General features: G+C 40.5%; 3 protein-coding genes across 9 annotated transcripts in view; 1 reads left to right on the plus strand and 2 right to left on the minus strand.

The window, feature by feature from the left end:
• LOC117970347 (butyrophilin subfamily 1 member A1-like) overlaps positions 1–25,122 on the plus strand; it is a 328,161-nt gene that overhangs the window by 115,214 nt on the left and 187,825 nt on the right. The window lies entirely within an intron of this gene.
• Positions 1,878–12,223, minus strand: LOC131721157 (zinc finger protein 79-like). Its single transcript, XM_059014442.1, has 3 exons — positions 11,440–12,223; positions 5,390–5,710; positions 1,878–4,427 (listed from the first exon to the last, which is right to left on the minus strand). Exons 1-3 carry the CDS (start codon positions 11,708–11,710, stop codon positions 3,340–3,342), a joined length of 1,680 nt encoding a protein of 559 aa, XP_058870425.1. The 5' UTR covers positions 11,711–12,223; the 3' UTR covers positions 1,878–3,339.
• LOC131696665 (zinc finger protein ZFP2-like) overlaps positions 19,544–25,122 on the minus strand; it is a 273,747-nt gene continuing 268,168 nt past the window's right edge. For all 6 annotated transcript variants that reach the window (XM_059014437.1, XM_059014438.1, XM_059014435.1 and 3 more), the window contains one exon: positions 19,544–21,498. In XM_059014437.1, the coding sequence (XP_058870420.1) occupies positions 20,462–21,498 (1,037 nt within the window). In that variant the 3' untranslated portion in view covers positions 19,544–20,461. The remainder of the gene's footprint in view (positions 21,499–25,122) is intronic.

Below are 25,122 nucleotides of genomic sequence, written 5' to 3' on the forward strand. Positions count from 1 at the left end.
CAAAAAGCACCAATCAGGGGTAGGATATAAGAACATTTCCAAGGCACTGAATATCCCCCAGAGCACAGTAAAGTCCATTATTAAGAAATGGAGAGAATATTGCACAACTGTGACACTGTCTAGAACAGGCCATCCTCAAAAACTGAGTATCCGGGCGAGATGGGAACTAGTCAGGGAGGCCACCAAGAGGCCTATGGCAACTCTAAAGGAGTTACAGTCTTCCATGGCTGAGCTGGGAGACACTGTGCATACTGCAACAATAGCCTGGGTGCTTCACAGAACTGGCCTTTATTGGAGAGTGGCAAAAAGAAAGCCATTGTTGAAAAAAACTCACATCAAATTTCGGCTAGAGTTTGCCAGAAGGCATGTGGGAGACTCTGAGACCAAGTGGAAGAATATTCTATGGTCTGATGAGACCAAAATAGAGCTTTTTGGCCTCAACACCATCCCTACCGTGAAGCATGGTGGTGGCAGCATCATGCTATGGGGATGCTTCTCTGCGTCAGGGCCTGGAAAGCTCGTGAAGATAGAGGGCAAAATGGATGCAGCAAAGTACAGAGAAATCCTGGAGGAAAACCTGCTGAAGTCTGCAAGAGACCTAGGACTTGGGAGAAGATTCATCTTCCAGCAGGACAATGACCCCAAACATACAGCCAAAGCCACACTGGAGTGGCTTAAAAACAAAAAGGTCAATGTCCTGGAGTGGCCCAGTCAAAGCCCAGACCTCAATCCAATTGAGAATATGTGGAAAGAGTTGAAAATTGCTGTTCACCAAAGGTCCCCATCCAACTTGACAGAGCTTGAGCAATTTTGCAAAGAATGGACAAAAATTGCAGTGTCCAGATGTGCAAAGCTGGTAGAAACTTATCCAAATAGACTCATGGCTGTAATTGCTGCCAAAGGTGCCTCTGCCAAATATTGACTCAAGGGGGTGAATACTTATGCAATCAATTATTTTCTGTTTTGTATTTGTAATTAATTTAGAACAATTTGTAGATTTTATTTTTCACTTTGACATTATGTACTTTTTTTGTGGTGAAAAACAAGTTCACAGCTCCTGAAACCTGAGAGCTCCATTTAAACTGGTGTATTTTAATCAATCAATATATCACTTTGAGAGTAAAACTGATGAGAGGGTCCGGCTTGAGAACGTACACAACACTTAATAAAGGAAGCTCCAATAAAAGTCACACTTACAACACGTCTTTATTGTTACACAAACTATTTTACTGCTGTTGGGAAACTGGTGCAGACCCAACCTGAGACCCTGTTTGCATTATCAAATACCCGGTCACTTATCAAACTGACTTTGCAGTTTACGGCAGGACAGCTACAGAGCCTGTTTTAAGAAACCATTTAAAACAATACAGGGCAGGAAGAGGAGCCGATACCGTCATACCTGGACAAGTTTATGTGGAGAGAAAGGTACGGCAGGAATTGTCTAGATGCATTTATAAATACTGCATCAGATCACACAGCTGCACAGGGGGTGCGACCCACATCTTAAAAGAAAAAAATAAAAGCTGAAAGTTGAAGACATCTTTTAAAAACTATTTCTTTTCGGAATAAGATTCTGTAGTTTAGGGAGAAGGAGCAGAGCAATGGAGCGATCAGAATGGTGAGTTTTGAATTGATTTGAAAACTCATTTTGTAGTGAATGATACCTGATGTTCCAGGGACAGCCTCTTGTGTCTCCACTCCAACACCATCACTATCAATAGCATCTTCCAGTGCTGTCATCAGATTTGGTATCCTTGACTTTATTAGGCTGTAAATCTGGTGCAGAGGTTGTGCAGGCTCTCCAGATGAATGCTGTTGGCATTGCTTTGTAACAGCATTACGTGGCTCTGCTTTCAGCCTCTTCCACAGATAGTGGTGAAGCGCACAGCACTTATGCAAATCTGTTAAAGAGAATGTAGTTCTGGGATTTTAAAATGGCATCAGAACTACATTTCCCAGTGCCTAGTGCTCCTAATGAAGCCAGCAATGACAACCATCTGGGTCAATTGCGATGAACTTGTGGATTCAGTACAGAGCTGCATACTAAGCTGTGGAGCAGCTAATCATAATCTACTTCAAACAAAAGATGGAGGCATTGTTGCTAAAAGTCCCATTTCCAAGTATTGAAAATTCCTGCTCTGTCTTCCATTCCTGATTCTGCAGTTTATAAATCCTCCATCCCTGATTCTAACTTCCATGCAGGCGTGTGAGATTGCTGTTTAAAATCTCACAACCTTGCAATCTAAAACACTACAAATAATAACGACTTCAAACTACAGATCATAAAATATCTAACAAGAGTGCATTTCCAAAAACATAAATAATAAAAAGTTATAACAAACTTGTAACAGCGGGGAACATTTTACAGGAAAGCGATGAACTGAAACGGGCTTCAAAGCAACATCAAGTTAAACATGTAAAAACTATTTGTATAAACCACAGAGCTATAGAATACTTAATGACAAAATATATGCCTGATTGCACATGGATCGCTTGTATGATCAGACAGCAGTTTAAAAAGCTGCTCCAGTCATGGTATATATAAGAAATGCAGAAACAAGGACATCTACGGTATTTATTACTGGAGTTTTAAAATGAAATCCTTGATTTACAAGACACTGAACATCTTTAAAACAGCATTTAATACAGGCAGCAAAACATTTTTAATATAGATTTTATTTGCTTTAGTAGTCTCGTTGTCAATCAACAAATTGATATTAAAAACACAGAACCTGCGTTTGTTAATAGAGTACCCGAGAGAGAGAGGGCAGTATTAAACACATCCTGAGCAGAAATCATCTCGTTAAGAAGCAATGGTATGCAGCCCATTACGTTCCTAAAAGCTCTCTGGTGCCCCCTGCTGGAAACAGTACTGCTTTACACTTCAAGCTGCCCGCATGATAACTGCAGTACACTGTGCTGTGTCTTGAGGTACCGCAGAGTCACCGTGGTATCGGGGGAAGTTTCCACAGAACCCAATGCAAGAGGCTGAGCAACGCATGAGAAAGGAAAGAGAAACGTGCATTCATAATAACACATCTATTTAATATATTACTAATGTGAGGTAACACAATCCGAATGCTCAACAAGACGATGAATACAAGACGTACTCGTTCATATTTGAGTCTGTGAGCTTTTGATCTGAACAGATTGTGATTAGGGGGGACCCTGTTTATCAAGCAGGTTTATTATTTTGTTTTCAGTAGATATTTCTGTATTTAGTCAAATGCACTCCTGTTGTCTAGGTGTCCCCAAGCGTCTGCAATTCTGAGAATGTTCTCGAGTCCTGTAAGAACCTGCAACTGACTTCACTTCTCCACACTAAGTGCAGGGAGAAGATTACACACCTGTGTGAATTTTATGGTGTCTTTTAAGGTCTCGTAACTGGCGGAATCTCTTCCCACAAACATCACAGTGATGAGGTTTCTCTCCTGTGTGAATGGCTTTGTGTTTTTTAAGGTTTCCTATGTGACTGAATGTCTTCCCACACTCAGGGCAGTGATGAGGTTTCTCTCCTGTGTGAATTTTATGGTGTCCTTTAAGGTTTCCAAACAGGCTGAATCTCTTCCCACAAACAGAACAGTGATAAGGTTTCTCTCCTGTGTGAATTTTATGGTGTCTCTTAAGGTCTCCAGACTGGCTGAATCTCTTCCCACAAACAGCACAGTGATGAGGTTTCTCTCCTGTGTGAATGGCTTTGTGTTTTTTAAGGTATCCTAACTGGCTGAATCTCTTCCCACAAACAGCACAGTGATAAGGTTTCTCTCCTGTGTGAATGCGCTGGTGGATTTTAAAGTTTCCTAACTGACTGAATCTCTTCCCACACTCAGCACAGTGATGAGGTTTCTCTCCTGTGTGAATGGCCTTGTGTTTTTTAAGGTTTCCTATGTGACTGAATCTCTTCCCACACTCAGAGCAGTGATAAGGTTTCTCTCCTGTGATAATGCGCTGGTGTGAATGAAGATTTCCTAACTGTGTGAAACTCTTATCACTGGAATGTATGTGGGAAGGTTTCTCTCCTGTGTGAATGCGCTGGTGTCTTTTAAGCAGTGATATATGATTGAAACTCTTCCCACAATCAGCCCAGGAACACGTAGTCCCTCCTGTGGGGTTTCCCTTGTGAGTTTCAGGAGCGTCTAATTGACAGGAACTCTTCCCACCTTTAACAGAATGAGGCAAGGTCTTCAAGCTGCCCTGGGTTTCAGAATTGTTAAAACATGCAGAATGTGGCGTCTCTGTACTCTCCACAGTAAGTGGGTGTCTGTCTTGTAAAGAAGGGATTGTAACTGAGTGAGTTCTCAATGTCTTCACATACTCTTCTTGGGGTGTCGTTTCTCTGTGCTTCTTGCTCTGTGGTTTGCCTCTAGAAGAGTTTTTGCACTGGGGTGATGGAGTGGAGTCGTGTTCTCCATCATCTACTTTAGAAGCTAAAGAAAGAAAGAGAAGAGAGACAAAGGTTATTGTACAGCATTCTCCCACATGTACTGTTCTGCAGGGCTTCATGTCATAAACATGACAATAACAACACAGCAATGCTTACTGTGAGACGCACAAGAGTGAAATGTGCTGCTGAGAGCAAACATTACAGTCCCTGGGATAGTTGTAGTGAGATGAGCGTTTAAACATGATATTGTATTTGAATAAAGTGTAAGAAATAAAATAAGACTGATGGGTCATACAATACGGGTTCACTCTCATTGTGGCGATGCTGCTGCATACTCTCCACAGAAATGCTCTACTGAAATGTTTCTTCTGGGGACGCTAAGCAACCAGACTGGATGTGACATCACCCAGTGATGGGACATTTGATCCCTGCAGCTCTGTAAAGCTGTGGGAGCAGCACAACTGCAAACAGTCTATCAGAAATGGGGAAAGGCACAGATCCAACACAGGGGTGTCCAAAGCTGGCCCTTCCACTCCTGCTCTTTGTTCTAACCCTGTTCTGAGTTGTTTAAATGAACCAATTAAAGCTCCATCCAGGCACAGGAGCAGCACTTTATAGAAGTGAACCTGTTCAATGAGGAGTGGAATGGCCTCCAGGAGCGTGATTGGACAGCGCTGATCTCACAGCATTCTAAAGAGGCGTGGCAGTGGCTGCACATCTAGCGTGATTGGACAGCGCTGATCTCACAGCATTCTAAAGAGGCGTGGCAGTGGCTGCACATCTAGCGTGATTGGACAGTGCTGATCTCACAGCATTCTAAAGAGGCGTGGCAGTGGCTGCACATCTAGCAGGTGCCTCAGGAGCAAGCACAGTGATGTTCTTGTTGACATAGTGGTTGGGCAGCTCCCCTTGTTAAAATATGAATCTCAAGCACACTGCTGGTGTTCAGTACCAGGTTCTGCAGGATGAATAGGCAGCTCAATGCTGCTTGTTTTGTAGGATTACCTCCAAATCCCAGATCACATTCAGATGGAGAATCATCACACAGGTTGGATCCCAGCTTGTTGTTCTCCTCAAGTGTACAGACATTATTTTCAGTAGGAAGTTCCTCTGCGATGGGGACACATTCCTGTTCTATGAATTCCTCTTTAATAGGAACACATTCCTGTTCAGGGACGTCTTCATCTTTAACACATGGCAGCCCTGTAACCTGTATTAGACTTGCACACCACTCCTGCTCAAAGGACTCCTCTTGTGTGTAAACTGCTTCTATCTTTGGCCCCTCCTGTGCTTCAGATTCAGGGATAGCGTGGCTCTCTATTGGATCTGTGGGAAACAAAATTGTATAAAATTACAACTCTTACTTACTAGCTAGGTTCCTCTACAAAGCCAGCCCTTTGTCAGAATGACTGAATAGATTCAATTCTTTTAGCCTGTCTGCATACGCCTTTTAAACCCAGGATAATTCTGGTTGTTCTTCATTGCACTCTTTTTAGAGCAGCAGTATCCTTTTTGTAACGAGGTGACCAGAACTGAACACAATATTCTAGATGTGGTCTTGCTAATGCATTGTAAAGTTTTAACATTACTTCCCTTGATTTAAATTCAACACTTTTCACAATATATCCAAGCATCTTGTTGGCCTTTTTTGTAGCTTCCCCACATTGTCTAGATGAAGACATTTCCGAGTCAACATAATGCCAGCGGGTCTAAGAGGAGCTATTTCTCTTATTTTATTGATTTATTTTTAATTAATAGTGTTACTTTACCCTTTTTTAACTCCCAAATTAAAACACATTGTCCCTCACAGCAGGAAACCGCACAACAGCTGAGGACAACAGAGGCAAGTCTCAGCAGAGTGTCTGAGGAATGTCTTTCTGTGAACTCATACTGTATTGTGATCATGGTTGGTATGGAAACTGTCAACACAGAATACAAGTTTCAATGTGTCAAATACAACGAGCAGACAAGGGGCTGCAGCAGGAGAGCTGCTTAATCTCAAAGCAGCTTCATGGAAACAAGTGATTTACACAATTCTGACTTTTCAAAGTGCAGCAACATTGGAAGCTTACTTGTGCAATGTCATGTGAACTGTAGATATGCATCCAATCACATCCCTTCTAGTATTACAATACATTTGTACCGGTGTGGCTCTCCCTATTGCATGCATCCTCTGCTCTTAAATAGTAACCTGTATTAGTAAGTGTCTGGATTTTAAACAATATGAGCGATCGTTTCCTAATTCTGTTATACCCTGTATTAGTAAGTGTCTGGATTTTAAACAATATGAGAGATCGCTTCCTAATTCTGTTATACTCTGTATTAGTAAGTGTCTGGATTTTAAACAATATGAGCGATCGCTTCCTAATTCTGTTATACTCTGTATTAGTAAGTGTCTGGATTTTAAACAATATGAGCGATCGCTTCCTAATTCTGTTATACTCTGTATTAGTAAGTGTCTGGATTTTAAACAATATGAGCGATCGTTTCCTAATTCTGTTTACCATCAGCTGAACAAAGTACTTTATTTATTTATTTTATGATTAGAATTTTTCTAACAAACTGCAGCTTCACGCTGTTTTGAGCAAATGATAGATTTTAATAATAGAATAGACACTGTTATAGTATAATATATACTGCACCGCTATCCATTCTTAATAATACACACTGTTATAGTATAACATATACTGCACCACTATCCATTCTTAATAATACACACTGTTATAGTATAATATATACTGCACCGCTATCCATTCTTAATAATACACACTGTTATAGTATAATATATACTGCACCACTATCCATTCTTAATAATACACACTGTTATAGTATAATATATACTGCACCACTATCCATTCTTAATACACACTGTTATAGTATAATATATACTGCAGCACTATCCATTCTTAATAATACACACTGTTATAGTATAATATATACTGCACCACTATCCATTCTTAATAATACACACTGTTATAGTATAATATATACTGCACCACTATCCATTCTTAATAATACACACTGTTATAGTATAATATATACTGCACCACTATCCATTCTTAATACACGCTGTTATAGTATAATATATACTGCACCACTATCCATTCTTAATAATACACGCTGTTATAGTATAATATATACTGCACCACTATCCATTCTTAATAATACACACTGTTATAGTATAATATATACTGCACCACTATCCATTCTTAATAATACACGCTGTTATAGTATAATATATACTGCACCACTATCCATTCTTAATAATACACACTGTTATAGTATAATATATACTGCACCACTATCCATTCTTAATACACACTGTTATAGTATAATATATACTGCACCACTATCCATTCTTAATACACACTGTTATAGTATAATATATACTGCACCACTATCCATTCTTAATACACACTGTTATAGTATAATATATACTGTACCACTATCCATTCTTAATAATACACACTGTTATAGTATAATATATACTGCACCACTATCCATTCTTAATACACACTGTTATAGTATAATATATACTGCACCACTATCCATTCTTAATACACACTGTTATAGTATAATATATACTGCACCACTATCCATTCTTAATAATACACACTGTTATAGTATAATATATACTGCACCACTATCCATTCTTAATACACACTGTTATAGTATAATATATACTGCACCACTATCCATTCTTAATACACACTGTTATAGTATAATATATACTGTACCACTATCCATTCTTAATAATACACACTGTTATAGTATAATATATACTGCACCACTATCCATTCTTAATAATACACACTGTTATAGTATAATATATACTGCACCGCTATCCATTCTTAATAATACACACTGTTATAGTATAATATATACTGCACCACTATCCATTCTTAATAATACACACTGTTATAGTATAATATATACTGCACCACTATCCATTCTTAATAATCCACACTGTTATAGTATAATATATACTGCACCGCTATCCATTCTTAATAATACACACTGTTATAGTATAATATATACTGCACCACTATCCATTCTTAATACACACTGTTATAGTATAATATATACTGCACCACTATCCATTCTTAATAATACACACTGTTATAGTATAATATATACTGCACCACTATCCATTCTTAATAATACACACTGTTATAGTATAATATATACTGCACCACTATCCATTCTTAATAATACACACTGTTATAGTATAATATATACTGCACCGCTATCCATTCTTAATACACACTGTTATAGTATAATATATACTGCACCACTATCCATTCTTAATACACACTGTTATAGTATAATATATACTGCACCACTATCCATTCTTAATAATACACACTGTTATAGTATAATATATACTGCACCACTATCCATTCTTAATAATACACACTGTTATAGTATAATATATACTGCACCACTATCCATTCTTAATAATACACACTGTTATAGTATAATATATACTGCACCACTATCCATTCTTAATACACACTGTTATAGTATAATATATACTGCACCACTATCCATTCTTAATAATACACACTGTTATAGTATAATATATACTGCACCACTATCCATTCTTAATAATACACACTGTTATAGTATAATATATACTGCACCACTATCCATTCTTAATACACACTGTTATAGTATAATATATACTGCACCACTATCCATTCTTAATAATACACACTGTTATAGTATAATATATACTGCACCACTATCCATTCTTAATAATACACGCTGTTATAGTATAATATATACTGCACCACTATCCATTCTTAATAATACACACTGTTATAGTATAATATATACTGTACCACTATCCATTCTTAATACACACTGTTATAGTATAATATATACTGTACCACTATCCATTCTTAATAATACACACTGTTATAGTATAATATATACTGCACCACTATCCATTCTTAATAATACACACTGTTATAGTATAATATATACTGCACCACTATCCATTCTTAATACACACTGTTATAGTATAATATATACTGCACCACTATCCATTCTTAATAATACACACTGTTATAGTATAATATATACTGCACCACTATCCATTCTTAATACACACTGTTATAGTATAATATATACTGTACCACTATCCATTCTTAATAATACACACTGTTATAGTATAATATATACTGCACCACTATCCATTCTTAATAATACACACTGTTATAGTATAATATATACTGCACCACTATCCAGTCTTAATAATACACACTGTTATAGTATAATATATACTGCACCACTATCCATTCTTAATAATACACACTGTTATAGTATAATATATACTGCACCACTATCCATTCTTAATAATACACACTGTTATAGTATAATATATACTGCACCACTATCCATTCTTAATACACACTGTTATAGTATAATATATACTGCACCACTATCCATTCTTAATAATACACACTGTTATAGTATAATATATACTGCACCGCTATCCATTCTTAATAATACACACTGTTATAGTATAATATATACTGCACCACTATCCATTCTTAATAATACACACTGTTATAGTATAATATATACTGCACCACTATCCATTCTTAATAATACACACTGTTATAGTATAATATATACTGTACCACTATCCATTCTTAATAATACACACTGTTATAGTATAATATATACTGCACCACTATCCATTCTTAATAATACACACTGTTATAGTATAATATATACTGCACCGCTATCCATTCTTAATACACACTGTTATAGTATAATATATACTGCACCACTATCCATTCTTAATACACACTGTTATAGTATAATATATACTGCAGCACTATCCATTCTTAATACACACTGTTATAGTATAATATATACTGCACCACTATCCATTCTTAATACACACTGTTATAGTATAATATATACTGTACCACTATCCATTCTTAATAATACACACTGTTATAGTATAATATATACTGCACCACTATCCATTCTTAATAATACACACTGTTATAGTATAATATATACTGCACCACTATCCATTCTTAATAATACACACTGTTATAGTATAATATATACTGCAGCACTATCCATTCTTAATACACACTGTTATAGTATAATATATACTGCACCACTATCCATTCTTAATAATCCACACTGTTATAGTATAATATATACTGCACCACTATCCATTCTTAATAATACACACTGTTATAGTATAATATATACTGCACCACTATCCATTCTTAATAATACACACTGTTATAGTATAATATATACTGCACCACTATCCATTCTTAATAATACACACTGTTATAGTATAATATATACTGCACCACTATCCATTCTTAATAATACACACTGTTATAGTATAATATATACTGCACCACTATCCATTCTTAATAATACATGAAGGCAGGGTGCTGCTGCCACCCCCTGTATTGACCCAGTTCGGTCTGGAAAGATCGTTGTAAATGTGTGTGTGGAACAATAAGGAAACAGGACTACATCAAAATAATGAGCCGCGACTGTACCAAAGAAAAACACAGCACTGGAGCTGAAGACAATGCAACCACTGATCTAAAAACAGATGTGCAGTCAAACACGAAAACACGATGCGCTGCTGTGTGTTGATATGAGGTCCCAAATCATTATTCTAAAGCTCTGCAATATGGTCTGCGACTGTCTCAGTGGGACTCTATACAAGACATCACTTTACCTGAAGGACACCATTTGAGCCTCTATAATTACAGACTGGTTAAGACTTACCAATATAGTAGTTTCTTAGTTTCTAGAACACCTATTTAAATATGAATTAGACTAGGTTAGATGCACTACGTTCTTATAATCTATAAAATAACACAATGCCTCAATTAGACTGCTTATACCAATATTAGGACAGAGCTGTGCTATTAACCGCGCTTATACTAATCAAACACTTTAAAACGTGTCTGAAGAGAGATTCGACCCAAGATCTTTCCAGGATAAGGTGGTTTGAGGTGTTGGATTGACCGAGCAATACCACCCAATAAAACCCATCTTACCTTGAAATATGAAAGGCTGTTTAATGTCTGCATGTGCAGCGTTTATACACCCTCGCACGGCTTTCAGCTCGCTCTCTGATATTTCCAATCTCAGCTTCAGACTTTCATTCTCTCTCTTCACTCCAGACATTTCCTCTTGTAATTCAGTGAATTTGCTGCTCACAGCTTCAGTAATCGCGCACACGACGCTGTCTGCAGCCGCTTTCACTGCGAGCTCGACGGTGGAGGCGAGCTCGTCTTGAAACAACGACACGGAGACACTGACGTCCATCTTCACTGGTTTAGTTTGAGACTGCTCTAGCGGAATCCTCTTTGCATTCAGAAACACCGCCTTCGGTTTGTATTTAGTAATATTTATTTTTTACTGTAGCCTTCCCATTCAAATATATTCATCACTTCTGGTGTGATAAAGAAAGAACACAAACAACATGCTTTGCAAGGAGTAACTTTCCTTTGGTCTTTCAGAATCGCGCAGAGCTCTGCTGGAGCTTCAACGCGTTTGTTTCTCAGTAAATCATCTCATTGAAAAGCTCGACTTGTCTGTAGCTGCGAATGACGCGCTCCGCTCTGTGTGTGAAATTCAACACAGAAAAGGGATGCTTTCCTTTTCACGGAACTCCGTGCAGGTAATAAACAAACACAAAAATCACTAATTATTAGAAAACATTTCACCCCAGCCTAAATCCTTTAAACAGCAGGAGACAGCGTGTTGTAAAATCATCACTGACTGCAGCCTCCTCTCCACACATGAACAAAACAAACCTCTCTATTTCCTGCACTGAAATGAAAGCGTCACCAGCAGAAGGCGGGTCTGGTTGGACCCATCGCGTATTATTGGCTGTAGAAACACTCTATCCCCAGCATGTGAGCCTGATTGGCTGGCCTCCCTGTCGAGGCGGTTATGAAACTGGATCGCAGAGTTCGCCATGTTGGCTCTGTGAGCGCGGTGTTCTATACGATGCGGACACTGCGCGAGATCCGAAATGGCGCCAGTTTCGAACGTCTCTGCGTTCTCATGCGCGCGCTCAATTCCAAAGCCGCCGCTGCTGCTGCGCGCGTGGGGTTTGAAAGCTGCAGAGGATTTTACATCATCAGAAAGCAGCGGACAGCGCAGCGAGTTAACATTTCCAAAAGCATGCTTTCGACAGCACCTATTAACTTGTGTACTGGTTCAGTACCGGCCTCCGTACAACCACGGGATCATATGCGTTACACGACACGTCACTGCACACACAATATATATATTAGCTCAAAGAGCCAGCTGCCCAGCGTTTCGATATGTTGTACATATCTTTCTCAAGGGAGCCTGTGTTTGAATCCAAACATTGGAGGTATTTATAGGTTTTTGACGGCATGACAACTACTTGTTATTGTTTACATTCAAATTCATGATTTATTCTTATTAGATGTAATGGTGTTCTATATATTGTGACATGAATTTTGTTTATTTATTTAAATGTTATATATTTATTGAAGTTAATTAGTTCATTCTTTTCTGTTGAGTCCCGCTGGCATAATCGTGTTCAGTCTATTTATCCATTTACTTTCTTTTATTCTTCTATATGTCGCATTGTCTAATTTGAGCTGTTCTAATACTACAAACTTTACATCATTTATGTCATGTCCCTGACTGGTGAAGTGCTGTACTATTGGTTCATTCATTTTTTTATTTCTAATTAATGAAAGGTGGTTCTGAATTCTTTTATATAAAAGTAGTTCCAGTCTCTCCAACATATTTGATTTCATCACATTTTTCACAGGCTATTCCATAAACAACATTGCTATTTTTACAGCAGCTACAGACAAGTCGAGCTTTTCAATGAGATGATTTACTGAGAAACAAACGCGTTGAAGCTCCAGCAGAGCTCTGCGCGATTCTGAAACGCGAAAGGAACGTTTTTTTTTTAATTAGTTTTAGAGTGCTCTTAAGTTTAAACTCTTTTTCAGCTGATGCAGTTTCTTTGCCATTCGGAAGAAAAACTGAAAAAAAAGTTTATCTTGGAAGCAAAACGAAAAAAAATAGCGTATAGTTTGGTTTGTGTTGAGTTTGTACAAACACAGCTATTTCTCTCTCTTCTCCCTTCTCTCAAACAATTCATCTTAGCCACAGCTGTGATTATGTAGCTTTGTTACACAGTATAAATAATTATTAATTGTAAAATATTAAAATCAGACCTGCAGGTTAACAGATCCATCATAAACTTTGTGAAATCAAATCCATTCAAGAAGCAAACATTTTGATTTTGCACATTGCTAATGTTGAGTGAAAATGTTCCAGTTTTTTTCCTGTGGAGCCCCTGGACTGTCTCTGAGGACCCCAGGTTAAGAACCACTGCTCTGGATTAAAGAGCATCATTTTATTACTCTCTCTCCCTCTTGTGGTCACAGAGTGTAGTGCAGTTAGTTTTGTTTGGTGTTTTGACGAAACACTGATGAGAGTCCCTGCAATGTGGAACCTGTATGGGTGGTTCCATGGTGTAATGGCTAGCACTCTGAATCCAGCGAGCTGAGTTCAATCTCGGTGCATTCCTTTTATATTTGTCTCACAATAACACTTTATACACTGGTCTTGGTTTAAATAACTATTGGTTTAAACTCTGGTTGAGTGTCTTTCATAGTAACTAATATTAGTATATACACTAGTGATACTGCAGATTCCACCCTCGCCCCGCAGTGGTGAAATGACCTTCCTACGGATGTCAGGACTGCCCAGTCCCTGACCACATTCCGGCGCCTCCTTAAAACTCACCTCTTCAGGCAGCACCTGTAAAACTCAACTCTTCCCTTCTAGACAATATAGCACTCTGCCTTTAATGCACTTGTCTGCTCCCTATTTTACTGTATTTAATCCTGCACTTAACCCAATCTGTAGTATTTTGTATTTCACCTGCATTCATATCTAACACTGATGTATCTATCAACACTGTTCTCTGCTCTTGAGCTGCCCCGATATCAAATCGTACTGTGTTTTGTATTTGCTCTTATTAGGACTGAAGTCATTGTATTTTGTATCTTGCTCTTAATTGTACTGTAATTCTTGATATGTAAGTCTCCCTGGGTCAGGGCGTCTGCTAATCAATCAATCAATCAATCAATCGATCAAATCTAAGTAAGGGTTCCTCAATAAGAAGGCTTCCTGCAGGGAGTGGACGCGGGCTTCACGTGGGTGTGCTGCTCTAGCACTGAACTGTTAAATAACATTGACATCCACAACAAAAAGAGCAAAGTGCACTGTGTTAACATTGCTTCACCAATGAGATACCACCAGCCCTATATTTAGGAAACAGTGACAGCCATGTGTTATTATTACAGCCTTCCCCTGAAGCTAGCCTTTCTTTGAACAAACACAATATCCTACAGTAATCTGGACTAACACATCATTGTCACATTTTGAACTCTGTGCACAGGGGTCTGGTTGCTTTTTTGTGTGTCTCCACTTCATGGGTTGCACTACAATGTATTTCTTTCCATTTGAAATTTATACAGCAGAGGATTCGGGTAAAAAAAAAAAACTATGGAAATTCATTAACAAAGACTTTGTTAAAATAACGTTAATGTTGCAGAGTCAGGAAATGAGACATTAAGGCACGCAACCTTACTCACCCCTGTCATGCCCATGCATCGCATCAGATATGACGTCATACATGACATCAGCAATGACTAATGACATGACAAATGCTCCAGCGAGACTGCCCAGAAGGACATTACCTGGGTGTGTTTATTGGTTTGCCGTATATTGTGCCATATGTCTATATATATATATATATATATATACTGCAGCACGCGATGCCCCCATGAGGAAGAGGAAGAATCTGAGGGGGAGGAGTGGTGTTGTGCGGCAGGTGAGCTGGGGTTAGGGTGCCCTTCATTTTCCCACGCTGGGAGGAGGTAGTGGCTGCCCAGGCACGTCAGAGCAAGACACCCCACAAGCAAGACAGGAGCTGCCGCCGTTCAGTTAGAGAGCAGGAGGAGCAGAAACAGAAATGGTGGTGCCTAGATTGTGGAGAGGGCGACCACAAAAACGCCTCGCTGCCCATTTCGAGAGTTGGAGGGGGCGGTGCCGTTGCCTACACATGAGCCAGAAGAGGCGGAGCTGTTGCCAGCATGTAAGCCAGAAGAGGCGGAGCCAGTGCCAGCACATAAGCCAGAAGAGGCGGAGCTATCACCAGCAAGTGAGTCAGAAGGGGCGGATCCATTACCATCCCAAGAGATAGAGGGGGTGGAGCCGTTGCCAGCCCAAGAGCCAGAGGGGGTGGAGTTGTTGCAAGCCCAAGGACCATTGCTGGAAGAGAAGGTATGGGAGGAGCTGAAGCCACACCCCCCAGAAATTTTTTGGGGGGAGCAGGGGTGTGATGTTGGGACTCCCCAGCAACCATTGCTCATGTTGCTGAGGGGGGCACGACGAAGAGAGAAAGTGCTGTCCCAGGAGAAATGGCCAACATCACCAGTGTTGCTGTCTGCTGCTCCACTTGAAGTTGCTGTGCTGTCTGCTGCTCCACCTGAAGTTGCTGTGCTGTCTGCTGCTCCACTTGAAGTTGCTGTGCTGTCTGCTGCTCCACCTGAAGTTGCTGTGCTGTCTGCTGCTCCACCTGAAGTTGCTGTGCTGTCTGCTGCTCCACTTGAAGTTGCTGTGCTGTCTGCTGCTCCACTTGAAGTTGCTGTGCTGTCTGCTGCTCCACCTGAAGTTGCTGTGCTGTCTGCTGCTCCACCTGAAGTTGCTGTGCTGTCTGCTGCTCCACTTGAAGTTGCTGTGCTGTCTGCTGCTCCACCTGAAGTTGCTGTGCTGTCTGCCTCTCCACTTGAAGTTGCTGTGCTGTCTGCTGCTCCACCTGAAGTTGCTGTGCTGTCTGCTGCTCCACCTGAAGTTGCTGTGCTGTCTGCTGCTCCACTTGAAGTTGCTGTGCTGTCTGCTGTTCCACTTGAAGTTGCTGTGCTGTCTGCTGCTCCACTTGAAGTTGCTGTGCTGTCTGCTGCTCCACCTGAAGTTGCTGTGCTGTCTGCTGCTCCACTTGAAGTTGCTGTGCTGTCTGCCTCTCCACTTGAAGTTGCTGTGCTGTCTGCTGCTCCACTTGAAGTTGCTGTGCTGTCTGCTGCTCCACCTGAAGTTGCTGTGCTGTCTGCTGCTCCACCTGAAGTTGCTGTGCTGTCTGCTGCTCCACTTGAAGTTGCTGTGCTGTCTGCTGCTCCACTTGAAGTTGCTGTGCTGCCTGCCGTGCCGGAGGGTCCAGCGCCAGTGCCAGTGGTTCCGGAGGGTCCAGCACCAGTGGTTCCGGAGGGTCCAGCGCCAGTGCCAGTGGTTCCGGAGGGTCCAGCGCCAGTGCCAGTGGTTCCGGAGGGTCCAGTGCCAGTGGTTCCGGAGGGTCCAGCGCCAGTGCCAGTGGTTCTGGAGGGTCCAGCGCCAGTGCCAGTGGTTCCGGAGGGTCCAGTGCCAGTGGTTCCGGAGGGTCCAGTGCCAGTGGTTCCGGAGGGTCCAGCGCCAGTGCCAGTGGTTCCGGAGGGCCCAGTGCCAGTGGTTCCGGAGGGTCCAGTGCCAGTGGTTCCGGAGGGTCCAGCGCCAGCAGTTCCAGTGCCAGCGGAGGCACCCAAGCTAGTGCCTATGCCGCTAGGGGCGGCCAACCTGCCTGTGCCAGCTGACGGGTATCCAGGAGGGACCCGAGAAGGGACAATAAGGACACTGGGTTTATGGGGTAGGCCGGGGGTTAAACGGGAGCCCCCTTATAGAAGCCCAGGGGTAGTCACAGGGGTTAAACGGGCGCCCCCTTACAAAAGCCTCATGGTGGTGAAGGAGTGCTGGGGAGTGTTGGGGCCAGCGGACTCCAGGCGGCAGGGTGCACAAGGTGGGAGGACTGGCCCTGCCCGTCTGGTGTTTGACAGGGGTTGGCTGGTCCCCAACATTTCCTCCCACCGTCCCTCCCTCCCAAATCTTGTGGAATGGTGGGGGGGAGGTGGCCCGTTGAGGGCCTGTATGTGCAACGCACATAAGGGGGGAGGAATGTGACAGAATGAGGGTACTGCCCTATGTTTATAGTGTGTGTGTGTGTATATGTGTGTTTTGTAGTGGTGGTGGGTAATTAAAGGGTTAATTCACTGGCACTTTAAATACATGTGAGAATGTGGTGGAGGGTTTAATTGATTAAGTGGGTGTAAATTGTTGCACAGGTGTATGTAAGGGAGCGCTGAGAGCACAGGTTTGGTTGGTGTTGGGATTCTGGAGAGGGTAGACCTCTGATCCTGTGTGTAGTGGTTTTCTTTGTTAAGAGTGTGTGCGAGATCTGTTTTTGTTTAAACTGTTTATTTTGTTGTGTTTGTCTAATAAATAAGTGCCGTAGCACTTTCACCTGCCGTCTGTCTCCGAGTCTCTCTACATTGCTGCCCGACAGCTCTTCCACTCGGGTCATCCTGTGACAATCCCTCTCTGTGTTTGTATAGCCTGGAAACAGGCATCAGTGCCCTGCCAAGCTGCACACACTGCCATCATTCACAGCTTTGACAGGGGTAAAAATAGAAGCAAACAGTAAAAGTGGCCCAACCCTATGAAGCCCCACTGATGCTCACGGCTCAGATCTCATCTAACTGCCTGGGACAGGATTTGTATAAAGGAAGGTGCTTTGCATACCTGTGCCTGCCTCACTGCTCTACACAACAGCTAGAATAACTGCACTGCTCCATTGCTCAGGGTTTTTAAAGCTGACAGTTCAGCCCTTTCACAGTCACTGAGACACACAGAGAACATGTCTTCACTGGGGCTCCTCCTCTGCACACTGGCACTCTTTGCTCATGATAAGAAATCCTCATTATTATGAATTATTATTAATATCAGCGCTTCCTCAGCACACAGTGCAATGCAGTTAATGGACGAGGCTGTTGACTCGGTGGGTTGATGTTCTGTGTTTTTATTTTCAGAATCCAGCGGTCAGATTGTCCTGACTCAGAGTCCCACAGTGGAGTCTGTCTCTATAGGAGGGAGTGTCACTCTGAACTGCAGATCCAGTAGCTCTGGTTTTACCAGCAGTCTAGCCTGGTATCTGCAGAAACCCGGAGGAGCTCCTAAACTCCTCTTCTCTTCACTGAATAGCCGAGTCTCTGGAGCTCCAGCTCCATCCACTGACAGCAGCTCAAGAACAAACTTCATGCTGACCATCAGTGGAGTCCAGGCTGAAGATGCAGGAGATTACTACTGTCAGCAGCACTATAGCTTCCATTCATTTGATCTTCAAGAGACACACTGCAGATATTAATACTGACCACAAGAGGGAGGCAGAGCACCACTGCTGTCCATGTAATAAAACTATAATAAGGCAATTGAACTAGGCAGCATTTACCTCCCCAGTCAGTCCAGTCCTCCCATTGTTCACCCAAGGCTCCTCACACCCAGTCATCTAAACACTACAGTGTGGTCTGTGTCTGGAGGAAGGAGCTGCTCACAGTGATGTCACAATGATGTCTCAACACTTATGGGCCAGTTCATTCTGAACAGGCAGATTTCTAATGTCCCTCCTAAAGAGCAGGAAAGCACTGAGAGGCTAAACATCAAACTTCAGGAAGGATAATCTAACTGCACTGTGAGTCACCCAACCCTATCAAGTCCCACCTTTGTTCACAGCTTAGATCTCATGTCTGTGACACTTATTGAAACAGAAGTGCAGCGCTTAGAACACATATACAAATAGAACTAATCCACTCTTCTATTAAACTGTGAACTTAGTGTTTGATTGAATCCCTCTCTGTGTTTGTATAGCCTGGAAACAGGCATCAGAACCCTGCCAAGCTACACACACTGCCATCATTCACAGTGACCACAAGAGGGAGCCAGAGCACCACTGCTGTCCATAATGTGATAGCACAGTAATAAGACAATTGAAATAGGTAGCAGTTACCTCCCCAGTCAGCCCAGTTCACCCATTGTTAACACAAGGCTCCTCACACCCAGTCACCTAAAAACTACCGTGTGGTCTGTGTCTGGAGGAAGGAGCTGCTCACAGTGATGCATGCAGGGAAACACTGACTCTACTATCTCAACATCTGCAGCTTCCACCCCTGACACTTCTAGTATATTTGTTGTCTTACATTTGATTTCTATAAGAATCCAGACTGACACAGATAGTCAAAGTAAACAGCTTTTATTTCCCTAATCAAATACAGCTCATCGCTTAGCTTGTGCCCTGCTTGTTGTGTTATTTGGTTTTACACTTTGAATTTGCACTGGAAAGGGCTAGTAGCAACACACAATCTTAAAGCACACTCACATTTACTCTATTACAGCTGCCTTGTGCCATTCTATGCTAAATAATTAACAATAGCAGTTTGTTTTCTCCTTCAAAGGGTTTACCAGGAGAACTGCTCTATGATACAGCAGTAGCTCATAGCAATAGATGAAGCTCAATTCAGCTTTCCTGGACTTCCAATAAGAGCATTTACAGTGTCCTAAATTTGCATTGCGCATTTTACTGTACAGTTTCGACATATCATTTTTTAATAGCTCTATATATATATATATATATATAAAAACACGAGCACTCAAGATTCTGATCCAATCAGAAATGATCTCGTTTCTATTACAATAAGAAAGTAAGCACTACCTGCTAGCTCGTGATCAAGTGTATCAATTGTCAACACAAATGATCAACATGGCTCTAATATCGTAAGACTGATTGTAGATTGTATGTTCTATAAATAATTGCATACATTAATATATCCATCCATTATCATTAACCACTTAATCCTACATATATATATATATATATATATATATATATATATATATATTACACACACACATACATATATATATGTTATTTATTATTTTGAAAATGAATACAAATTATATTTAAAAAACACTTCACTGTAAGCAATCTATTTCTAAAACATGGATATTAGTATTTGTAAAATTTAAGAATTTTCTGGGAGCATGTCTGACTGTCTCCTCGGCTTGGGCACCCACATTATTCAGCAGCGCACTGCGGTGCTGAAATGTCAGGAAGCTGAGCAAAATGGATAAGTTATTTTTATGCAGGAACATTATTTACATTTTCATTTTTTTCTCTCCTGTGTGAATTTGCTGGTGTGTAACAAGGGATCTTGACTGACTGAAACTCTTCCCACAATCAGAGCAATGATAGGGTTTCTCTCCTGTGTGAACCCGCTGATGTTTTCCAAGTTGTCCTGACTGACTGAAACTACTACCACAGTCGGAGCAGTGATATGGCTTTACTCCTGTGTGAATTCTCTGGTGTTTTACAAGGTCTGCTGAATCCCTGAAACACTTCCCACAGTCAGAGCAGTAATATGGTTTCTCTCCTGTGTGAATTCGCTGGTGTGTTACAAGTTGTCCTGACCGACTGAAACTCTTCCCACAGTCAGAACAGTGATACGGTTTCTCTCCAGTGTGTATTCGCCGATGTATTAATAGGTGTTCTGACCGACTGAAACTCTTCCCACAGTCAGAACAGTGATATGGTTTCTCTCCTTTGTGAGTTCGCTTATGTGATTCAAAATTTCCTGAATGTCTGAAACTCTTCCCACAGTGAGAACAGCGATAAGGTTTATCTCCTGTGTGAATTCGCTGGTGTTTTGAAAGGTTTCCTGAGTTCCTGAAACGTTTCCCACAGTCAGAGCAGCAATGCGGTTTCTCTCCTGTGTGAATTCGCTGGTGTGTTGTACGGTGTCCTGATGACTTGAAACTCTTTCCACAGTCAGAGCAGCGATAGGGTTTATTTCCCGTGTGAATTCGCTGGTGTATCACAAGGTCTCCTGACTGACTAAAACTCTTTCCACAGTCAGAGCAGCAATGCGGTTTCTCTCCTGTGTGAATTCGCTGGTGTGTTGTACGGTGTCCTGATGACTTGAAACTCTTTCCACAGTTAGAGCAGCGATACGGCCGCTCTCCTGTGTGAACTCTCTGGTGTATTACAAGATTTGCTGACTGAGTGAAACTCTTACTACAGTCAGAGCAGTGATACGGTTTCTCTCCTCTGGTATTTTTAAATTTCTCTCCTTTCAGTATTTTTAAATTCCTTAACTGGGTGGCACCCGTCCTTGCTTTAACTGCTGGACTGGAACCTGGAAAAGACAAACAGGAGAGAAAATCAGAGACTGTTTGATGTAAGAAATGCAGCAATTGTGCCTTCCTCATTTTGTAGTTTCATAAAAAACAGAGAAGTTTTTTTTTTCTTGTGTTGTGTTTTTGCTGGTGTTATTGATTATTGCTTATCATTTGTCAAAAAGGGTTGCAATGGGTACCTGCCTGTCAATCCTAGCCTGATCAGCTAGATTAGGATAGGGAGATTGTAGGGGCAGATGGAGATATGGTGCAAAGTAGTCGGATGGAGATTGGGTGTTTGAAATACTATACAGAGTATAATGGTCCTGATCCCACGCTGTTTGCGAAGACCAGGGAGTCAAGTTGTTTATTGCTGATTTCCTGAGAGGGACTGTGCATACAGTCAAGCTTGCCTATGTTGTTGAGAGCTCCTGAGAGTGAACATGCAAATGGGAAAGGCTCACCTAGGTTGCAAGAGAACCCAGAGAGTCATTTGTTAGCCTGGGTTGCAGGAGACACCTGAGAGCAGTTGCATGCACAATTAGCTCATCAAGGTTACAGGAGTAATTGCGTATATGATAACCTTGTTTGTTGATTGTAAATGAGCGGCAGTAATTGGAAATAAACTCATTGATTATACGTACAGCACAAATTTTCTGATTAGAAACAAATGTGTAAGAGTAATTGGATATAAACTGATTGAAATATGTTGCATCACAAATCTGCTGTATAAAAATAGAACAAATGAATGAGTGATTGAATATTAACTGTAGTATCGGGGGGGAGGGGGGGCAAACCTGCCGATTAGGAATAAAGTCATTTTCCCCAATAGATGTCAAATTAACCCTATAGACCGCAGAATAAATACATATAGAACCCTCCTGTAGATTCCTGAGAATTTTGACCAACAGTGGAGATTTCACGTAAGTTTTATTCAAATAAACATAACTAGCAAAACAAGTAAAATGTATAATTACAAGTTTTATTTATTCTAAACAAGACAAATTATTATAAGTTTATATATCATACTATACATTTTATTTTCTTCAAGTTTTTAGCATATGATTCAATTACAGTGCATAATACCTGTATCTCATCCAAATCGATGTTTGAGGCAGACCAGGTCAATTTGGTTTCGACAAACAAACCTACAATAAGACTGATTGAAGTACTGTTTTCAATTCATTATACCGTCATAACTGGTTATGGTTTGGTTACGACAAACAAACCTACAATAAATGGAACTGTGTTTGGGGTCTCAAGCTGTGTGAGAATGGAGAGAAAGAGATGACCAGCTGCATTCTGGGACTACAGGCTCTCACCACACACACACACACATGCACGCACGCACACACACAGACACACACACACTGACACACATGCACACACTGACACACACACACACTCATGCACGCACGCACACACACAGACACACACACACTGACACACACGCACTCATTTGAATGCCCACTTTTTAAATAATATACTTTGAATAGTGATTAGGAAGAAAATAACATGAATTTGGTGATTGATTTTGCATAGAATTAATTAACACATAAAGCATTTTGTTGATGTAAGAATCATTTAAATTGTTTATTTCTTACTTTTGATAAACACTGAAAGACCTTGGCTATCCAGGATGGGGGCTGTTAACTCAATCTGGTAGTTATGGACACGTTCAGTAAATTACATTGAAGTTTTGCCCCAATTAGCCAAATTTTATAAATTACTGTGGATGGTCTTTAGGAGCAGGTCCATTACGATGTTTATCTACCAGTACCATTGAGAAAGATCCATGAGAATAAATGCAATTCATATTACAAAAATTAAAAGTAATCTGAACATTTTAAATGTAAGACACATTGACATTGTAATAAGAAAACAAGTTTTGCTTTAACCATTAACTAATTAATGGCTTGTAGACTGAGATTATGGAAAAGCTAATGATTAAAAACTTTTTACAAAAGGAGCCTTGGGCAGCAAATTGGACAAGACCACGTGAAACTACAGACACATGGAAGCAGTGACAACAAACCAAGAGAACTCCACAGTGCTGTTAATAGAGGGGAAGCGAGAACCTGCAATTGATTGATCCAGGGTGCCGTTTCCCAAAAACAACTCGAACATCGTAGAGCAACATGTCAAATCTGACGCGTTTCCCAAACACCATCGATAGTCAAGTAGCTCATGAATAGCATTGTGGGTTCACGAGTGGTCTGGGGTAATTGCGAGGAGACTTCGCGAACACACACAAGGGCTGCGGAGCACCACTTGAAGTATGTGTGTTGAGGGCATCAAACATATACATTCTGGTTTAAGTTTAATCATTCTTGCTTTGAACAGTATATTGCGTTGCTTTGTATTGAATTTATTGCATTTATAACAAATAAAAAGGGTAATTTTATCAAGAATAAAAAAAGACCAGTATTTAATTGTATCGTTTTGAAGCCAGGTTACCTTCAATTGCAATGCGTAAAATAAAAACGCATTATATGAGGGCTGAAGTACAACGTTTAGTAATACAAAGTGTACATAAGATCATGATTTAAATGGAAATTGAAATAATATGTGGAAGATGCTGTTATCACAATACATAATGGTTACTCCCCGTGACTCTGTAAAGGATTAAGCGGTTATGAAATGGATGGATGGATAATGCTTACTTGGATATACTGAAAGGAGACATCACCACCAGGGGCCGTTAAGAAAAAAAAACTATTATTATTATTGTGCTGTAAGCCTAACCTACCTGCATGCTATATCTGGGTTTGACTTAACTTATTACCAGTATTAGGCCTATTATTATTTCATTACTTATCTTTATTATTAATAGACAACATTTATCTATATGTATAAACAAAACTGCTAGTAGTTTATATCTTTAATTTACTTATTTGTATAACTAGAGCTTGTTTTTACTGTACCGTCAGTTCAGGAGAGTCCAGTTAAGAAGAGAAAGATTGAGTTTGGCACGGCTGTTTTGTATCCCTTTTCACTGTAATAAACCCTCCATGCTTGATTCAAGTGGCCTGTTCACATTTATATAACCCATGCCTGGTTGGCTAATCTTTTTAAACCCTTACAATATTACAGTACATTAACAATACAAATTTGTAATTCTGCTTGTTCATTTTCCAAAGTTTCCTCATCTAAATAATCGCTGGGTCTCAAGTAATTGGCGGTCTCCAATAGGCGCTGGTCTGCTCGTGAGTTTTGTAAATAAATGCCGGACTGTTTAATAGAAGTTTCACGGTATGTGTTAATGTCCATTTAACTGCTGTTAAATACTTTTGTACATGTCCGGCTACAGAGATTAGCACTGTCTCTCAGAGCCGGCCTTAGGGCAAGGCAAGCAAGGTGACCGCCTAGGAGGACCCCACCCCCAAATTGTGTATATGACGTCTTGAAATTAATCCCGATTCAGACTCTTCACAATAATCACCTCCAAAACATATTGATTTCTGCTGACCAATTTACTGTATGCACAGACTGACAAAGTGTTTCCTCATGTGTGTACTTGTTCTGCCATAACGGCCCTTTTATTGAAGGATGGGTCCTGATCATGGCACGCTTTTTTTAATTAGTAAAAGCAAAAAAGTACAAAAAGGACCCTTCACTACGGCATTCACACAGCGATATTACAG

The sequence above is a fragment of the Acipenser ruthenus genome, chromosome 48 (assembly GCF_902713425.1).
Source record: "Acipenser ruthenus chromosome 48, fAciRut3.2 maternal haplotype, whole genome shotgun sequence".
In the NCBI taxonomy this organism is placed as follows: domain Eukaryota; kingdom Metazoa; phylum Chordata; class Actinopteri; order Acipenseriformes; family Acipenseridae; genus Acipenser; species Acipenser ruthenus.

Excerpts from the sequence above, each read along its gene's own strand:
- LOC131721157 (XM_059014442.1), bottom strand. The coding sequence starts at position 11,710 with ATGGACGTCAGTGTCTCCGTGTCGTTGTTTCAAGACGAGCTCGCCTCC. Across the intron at positions 5,711-11,439 it reads ACAGCCTTTCATATTTCAAG|ATCCAATAGAGAGCCACGCT; the intron begins GTAAGATGGGTT and ends TGTTTCCCACAG. Across the intron at positions 4,428-5,389 it reads ATGTGATCTGGGATTTGGAG|CTTCTAAAGTAGATGATGGA; the intron begins GTAATCCTACAA and ends TTCTTTCTTTAG.